The 6459-nt window shown below is 46.7% G+C and overlaps 1 protein-coding gene and 1 non-coding gene across 2 annotated transcripts in view; one reads left to right on the top strand and one right to left on the bottom strand.

Annotated features, from left to right (window-relative positions):
• The window catches only part of PWWP3A (PWWP domain containing 3A, DNA repair factor), a 10359-nt gene extending 4349 nt beyond the window's left edge, over positions 1–6010 (top strand). Inside the window, exons 7-15 of the mRNA XM_042032256.1 lie at positions 108–221; positions 571–641; positions 1072–1148; positions 1610–1670; positions 1934–2009; positions 2287–2337; positions 2764–3194; positions 3881–3969; positions 4206–6010. Of these exons, the coding sequence (XP_041888190.1) occupies positions 108–221; positions 571–641; positions 1072–1148; positions 1610–1670; positions 1934–2009; positions 2287–2337; positions 2764–3194; positions 3881–3969; positions 4206–4281 (1046 nt within the window). The 3' untranslated portion in view covers positions 4282–6010. The remainder of the gene's footprint in view (positions 1–107; positions 222–570; positions 642–1071; positions 1149–1609; positions 1671–1933; positions 2010–2286; positions 2338–2763; positions 3195–3880; positions 3970–4205) is intronic.
• A 375-nt stretch (positions 6011–6385) lies between these two features.
• Positions 6386–6458, bottom strand: TRNAF-GAA. Its single transcript has one exon. It is a non-coding gene; the product is annotated as a tRNA-Phe (tRNA).
• Between the last annotated feature and the right edge of the window lies 1 nt (position 6459).

The following is a 6459-nucleotide window of genomic DNA, read 5'->3' as shown; positions in this document are numbered from 1 at the left end:
CTCAGGTGGGTCAGACCCCGTGTCCCCTCTGGGGTCACACTCAGGTGTGTCTCACCTGCCCTGAAGCTGATCCTGTCCTAATCCCTGGATCTTGCTGCTGTTGGCAGGGCTGGAACCTTCTGGGATGTCTTCAAGGAGGGTTTCCTCGGAGAGCCTCCCTCCACTCTCACCTCTGGTGGATGAAGAGGAGGAGAATTTCCCCAGTGTTCTGTCGCATCGAGGTGAGACATCAGCACATGGCTGAGGCTCTTCCCCCTCCATGAGCTTCAGTTTGCCTGCAATCCATGGGCATTCCAGAACCCAGCTGTGTCCAGGCTCGGGATAAAATGCAGTTCCTGGATCCATCAGGCTTTTTGCTGCAGAATGAAATGCAAATCCCTGAAACTGGGCAAGGGCCTGGGGTTGAAATTGCTGGGTTTCAGTTCAGAACTGCCTGTGCTGCATTTTGGGATCGCTGTAAAAGCACTGAAGAGAAACTCCTGGAGTTTCTCCTGGAGGAGGAGAAGAGAGGGGCAGCATCTGTCTTGTTTTATTGTTTTTAAGGAAAATTTCCCTTCTTTTTCATGCCAGAACCCAAATTCTTTGAGGAAGGGATGTTGGTGTGGTGCAAGCTGCGACGCTATCCGTACTGGCCAGCTGTGGTAAGAGCAGCTCCTGACTTCTCATATCCTGCTGATAAGGAGCAATTCCCAGTTCTGGAGTGACTTTTGCCCTCCCTGGAAATGTTAAAGACCTTCCAGTAGAAGCATTTCAAAACTGATAGAAGTAAATTTGGGACAAAAGCACATAAAATGTGCTATTCACAGCTGTTTGTACCGGAGCACAGGGTTATCCCAATTCTTTTGTCATGGAGCAGGACTTTGTTCCCAGTTTGTAAAAGAAAGGGGAGGCTCTTTGTGCACTAAAAGTGCCCCCTTTGAGGTACCTGGTTGTTCCTTCCACTTGAATTTTTCATGTTTGTGTAATAAAGTTGCAACAATAGGAAAAATTTAAGTGGGTGGGTTGTATCCACGGAAAAAAACTCCCTGCTTTATCAGGATTAGGATTTTTGAGCTTTTATCCTCTCTCCAGGTGAAGGCAGTGAAGAGGAAGCACCGGAGGGCCTGTGTGCTCTTCATAGATGGCACCACGAATGAGAAGAAAAAAGGGTAAATGTGGATTTTCATCCCATCCTGAACTTCCAGTCTCTGTTATTCCATGTTCTGCACCCATTTCCTGGCGCAGGGTGAGGACAGTCCCCTCCAGGTTGATCTGGGAGGGAGGGGCTGGGTCAGGTGAGGGTTGCAGGTGCTTTGTCATGCTGCAGGTTGAGGCAGCTCCTGAGGAATCGAAAACAAAACCAAAAAAAAAAAAAAAAAGCCCTGGAATGCAGCCAGCGTTTTACTTGTGCTGCCCAAACTTTCTGGAAACACTGGGCTGCCTTTAGCTTTGCTCCAAACCAGGTATTTCTCATTTGTTTGAAGATTCCATACTTTGAATTTACTCTGGAAGCAAAACCAGGTAAAATTTGTGCTCCTGAATTCCTTGGGAAATGGGATTTTCAGGGAGAAGCAGAGCTGCAGTAAATAACCAGGGAAATGGGGCACCTCTGACTGTGTTTCTTTCAAAGTTTCTCAGTGTCTCTGAAGAGCCTGAAGCACTTTGACTGTGAGGAGAAGCAGGAGCTCATAGTGAGTATCCCAGAGACATGGAACTGCAGGGGTTGGGAAAACACAGTGGGAAATCCAGGATATAAATGGCCAGGGGAGGAATGTGGGCCTTGACCCCCTCAAAGCCACTCTCATTCCTGTGGCAGCCACAGCAGGAGTTGTTTTACTCTGAGGAAACTTGAATTTGTTGTCACAGACCATTTCTGTCCCCTGCTTGGTGTCCTGGGCTGGAGCTCTTCCAGAGCTGCTGGATTTGGGACTGGAATATCCTCCTTGTTTTGTAGGAACGAGCTAAGGAGAACTATTCCCGGGAGATCGAGTGGTGCCTCCAGCTGATCCTGGACTATCGGATCCGAGTGGGTAAGGAGGAGCAGGTGACCGTGGAATCACCAAATCCCAGGATGGTTTGGGTTGGAAGGGACCTTAAAGCCCATCCAGTGCCACCCCCTGCCATGGGCAGGGACACCTTCCACTAGCCCAGGGTGCTCCAAGTCCCATCCAGCCTGGCCTTGGGCACTGCCAGGGATGGGGCAGCTTCTCTGGGATCTCATCCTGAGATCCATCAGGAAAAGGGAACCTCAAGCTTTGATTCCTGGGCCGAATGGAACTGATCACTGAACCTGTTTTGGGTTTTTAGGTTGTCATTCTTTCACCGGGTCCTTCCTGGAGTATTTTGCTGCTGATATCAGTAAGTGAATCCGTTCCCTTTTGGAATTTTTCTCTTGGCTGGGTAAATGTAGATCCAACATTTACGCACAAGTGACTTTGGCACCAGACCCAGAGAGGGGCTGCTGATAAATTTACAACACCCCATTATTGCAATTAAGGGTTTAATAAATTAAGTAAATACCAAGGGTTCAAGGCAATCAGGTCATGGAATCAGAGAACAGTTGGAGCTGTGACTGGTTCCTTATGTTGCAGAGTCCATGTCAACTCCCTAATATTTATTTATTTATTTTTAAGGCAAATAAATGTTTCGGTGATGGGTTTTTTACCTCTTTGGTAGGGAAGGAAGAAAAACTTCTCTCACCGATAAAATTCCTTATTTTCTATTGATAGGGATATGAAAACTCTTTGCACACCTAAATATAAATTCTTGTGGTGTCTCTTTCAGGCTACCCAGTCAGGAAAGAGGGGTACCAGAGTGTGGTGCAGATGGCATTCCCAAACACAGAGGAGGAAGGGGCTGGAGGGTCTTCCTCAGACACTTCCCCTCAGAAACCCCCGAGGAAGCTCCTCCCTGACAGGACCAGAGCTGCCAGGGACAGGGAGAACAAGAAGCTGGTGGAGTTCATAGTAAAGACAAAAGGGGCTGAAGAACATCTCTTAGGGATCTTGAAAAGTGGGAAACAATCCCGCTGGCTGAAGAAATTCCTGAATTCCAGCCGCTACATGACCTGTGTGGAGACGTATTTGGAGGATGAGGAGCAGCTGGACCTGGTGGTTGGGTACCTGAAGGAGGTGTACAGGGAGATGGACACCAAGAACCTGCACCAGATCCTGGGGGATGGCATCAGGTTCATCTCAGATGTGCTTTTACCTGAGGTGAGGGAGCATGAAAAGGAGGGGAAATTAAGTGTGAAGAGAGAAATAACACGAATTATCATTCTTTATTCCTTCGGTGTGACGTGGTTCCTGTGGAATGACGTGGGGAAAGTTCCCAGAACTGAGCCAGGCAGAAATACTCACCCCTGCCCACAGCCTGAGTCACTCAAATGCTGATTTTTAAGCACAGAAGGGAGAAGCTTTAGGCAGTTTGTTGTTTTTAAAGGCAGACTGATCGTTTTCTGATGGATTTTAATTACTTCTGAAATGCTTCAGAGCTTTGTTTGGGGGTTTTTGTTTTAATTTGGCAACTTCTTAGGGTTTTCTTGGTCCTTTGTGTGTGTCGAGGTGGGGGGTGGTGTGTTGGCTGCTTTTGCAGTTGTTGGAGATACCTTGTATTCTTCCCAGGAATTTTCCCAGGAGAACATCAACTCCTGTAGAAACAAAATTACTGTGAAGAATATTTTAATCTGAGGATAAAAACACTCCCCTGGGGATGGCACAGAACAAGTTCATATTATTTATTTAAGAATTTCAGGCACACAATGAGTGGTTTCATCCAAATTTTCCAAGTGATTGAGGAACCCTTTTCTCAAAATATGCTCAGCTGAGGCAGTTTCAAATCCCTTGCTGTAATTTAGGTTTGTTTATTGATTATTATTATTAATTATTCAATGCTTTTCTAGGCCATCATCTGTGCCATTGCTGCTGTGGATGACATCGATTATGAGAAGGCAGAAGAGAAGTACATTAAGGGACCACCTGTGAGCAAAAGGTAGATTTGTTTGCAGTACTTTTCCAAGGTTTTTTGCTCCTTTTTTGTTGGATACAGAAAAGGTTTGAGGTGAGGGCAGGAGAGCTCAGGCTCCTCCTCCTGTGAGGGACAAAACGTGGAAAATGTCCCAGCTGAGCTACTCCAAACTGCAAACTTTAATGAGTCCAGATTATTTAATCTGGACAATGATATCTTTTGTCAAATTTATTTTAAAGCATCTGTATTTTTCTTCCCAGAGAGAGAGAGTTGTTTGATGAGCAAATCCTGGGAAGCAAAAAGCTCAAGACAGAGCTGGAGCCTGCGGAGAGCTGAGGAGTGGCCGGGGCTGCCCCGGGGCCAGGTGTAAATAACCAGTGGTGATTTGTATAAAACGTGGCATTCTTTGTAAAGTCTGTGTGTATATTCCCAAATATTCTGCTCCCAGACCCAGCTGGCTCTCAGCCCTTGCTGCTTCCCGTGGCCTCGCCGTGTTCAGCTGCCTGTGATCTGTTGGATCCACCTGGATCCTCATCCATCAGTGCCCTCCTGGGGGGCTGGCAGAGCTCCCCAGTGCTGTGCAGAGCTGCCTGCTGCTACACCAACTTCCATCGGGATTCTTTTAGCCAAATACCCGGCATGGGAAGGGCTCTTGTCCTGGTTTGTGGCCAGTGGTGCCTGGTGGCCTCGCTGCTCTCGATATAAAACCAGAGAGTTCCTGCAGGAAACACTCCCGGGGGGGTTTCACCCTTCCTGCTGCAAGTGTCTCCAAGTGTGGGAAGTCAGACTGGTGCCTGGATCCATACCTGCATCACAAAGCGTTGGGCTTTTGTTGTTATGACAAGTAAAATTCCATGGGGAGGGAATCCAGGTTTGCTTAAACAAAAACATTCCCTTTTCCTAGCACAGTGAACCACTGGAATGCTGGTTTATTGCCTCTTTTGAGGCTGTGAATTTAGGGAGGCTTTAATTGTCTTTTTCTCATCTAAATTCCCAATTTAATCCTGCCCAGCTCCCTGCCCACGTTTGCTGGAGCCGTGGCACATGGAAGCAGTGTCACCAAGAACTAATTAATGATGAATAATGATAAATGATACATAAAACCCCCTGATTAGGGTTTCTCTGTGATAATGAAATGCGATCTCCTTGCTTGTCCAGTAAAACCCAGGATGATTTGAAATGAAGAAGTTTCAAATTGGGATCCAGATGTCTATCCTGGCTGTAGCAATTATCTGAATACATTTTAATTACACTTCTAATTGCTCTGTGCTCTCTAATGAGTTTCACCACGGAATCCTTATTCCCATTATCTCAAGTACCTCAATGCTAGGGACAGGCCAGGAAGTGAGGGTTTTATTAAAACTTGTGAGGAGGGATAATGACTTTTATGGGATAGTATAAAAAATTAACGACAGGCTTAACTCAGAGCTGTGAGTGGCACTTTCCCTTTAGAGCTGAGAGGCTGGGGAGGGATTTCCTGCCGCTCATCCTGGTGCTGTGAGGTAATTTGGAGATGGGGGATCAACTTCCCCCTCTTTACATTAACCCTGTGTTCCCTTCTCAATCAAAATTCCTCAACTGCTGTTAAGATCCTGCTCCACACCAGTGCACAGAAGCAGAACCACCTCACCTCGTCTTCACTGCAGCTGTGGAATGCTGGAATGGTTTGGGTTGGAAGGGACCTTAAAGCCCATCCATGGGCAGGGATACCTTCCCCTATCCCAGGTTGCTCCAAGCCCCATCCAGCCTGGCATTGGACACTTCCAGGGGTAACCCTGACCTTGTACCACCCCCATCCAGTGCTGCCCAACCAGTCACTCACTGGTACTGGACACCAGGCTCAGCCTCACCATGTACAAATCACGTGGACCTAATAAAGTGGGATGATGTGAATCATCAAAGATTTGCTGCTTTTGTTTAATTATTTTAATCTGTGGTGGGTGGTGCTCAGGCTGGTGCTTCCACCCCGGTTTTACAGCAGGTGAAGATTGGTTTTATACATCAGATAAAGCTGTAATATCCTGTCTCTGTCTCGGTTTCACATTAATAATCATTGGAAAATGAACTCGCTGGTTTCTGTTGTTGTGCTTTATTTAAAAGGGCCTGGTGCACACACTCTGCTTGTGATTTTTCAGTGTTAATTAATCCACATTCCCTCAGCTGCCTCCTCAATGCTCGGTGTTAGATCATGAACTCATATTTATTATTAATTCATAATTTATATTTATTTAATCTCTTCAATAATATTTATCATTAATCCAGCGTTACATCCCACAGTGCTTCACTCCTCCCTGCCTTTGTGCGTGTGTTTCCAGGATATTAAGACGACCAGGTGCAGAGGTGGGGGAGGGAATGACGATTCCTGAAGCCGCAGAGGGGGGGTGTTTTGGGGTGAAAACAGCGCTTTTGCAACCCGAGTCCCGGCAGGAAAAGAAGCTCTTGCCGAAACCCGGGATCGAACCAGGGACCTTTAGATCTTCAGTCTAACGCTCTCCCAACTGAGCTATTTCGGCT

The sequence above is a fragment of the Corvus kubaryi genome, unplaced genomic scaffold (genome assembly GCF_017639235.1).
Source record: "Corvus kubaryi isolate FWS band 111438036 unplaced genomic scaffold, C.kubaryi_AGA036_p1.0 121, whole genome shotgun sequence".
NCBI classification, from domain to species: domain Eukaryota; kingdom Metazoa; phylum Chordata; class Aves; order Passeriformes; family Corvidae; genus Corvus; species Corvus kubaryi.
Note: the sequence above shows the minus strand (reverse complement) of the source record. Positions and strands in the feature narration are given on the sequence as shown.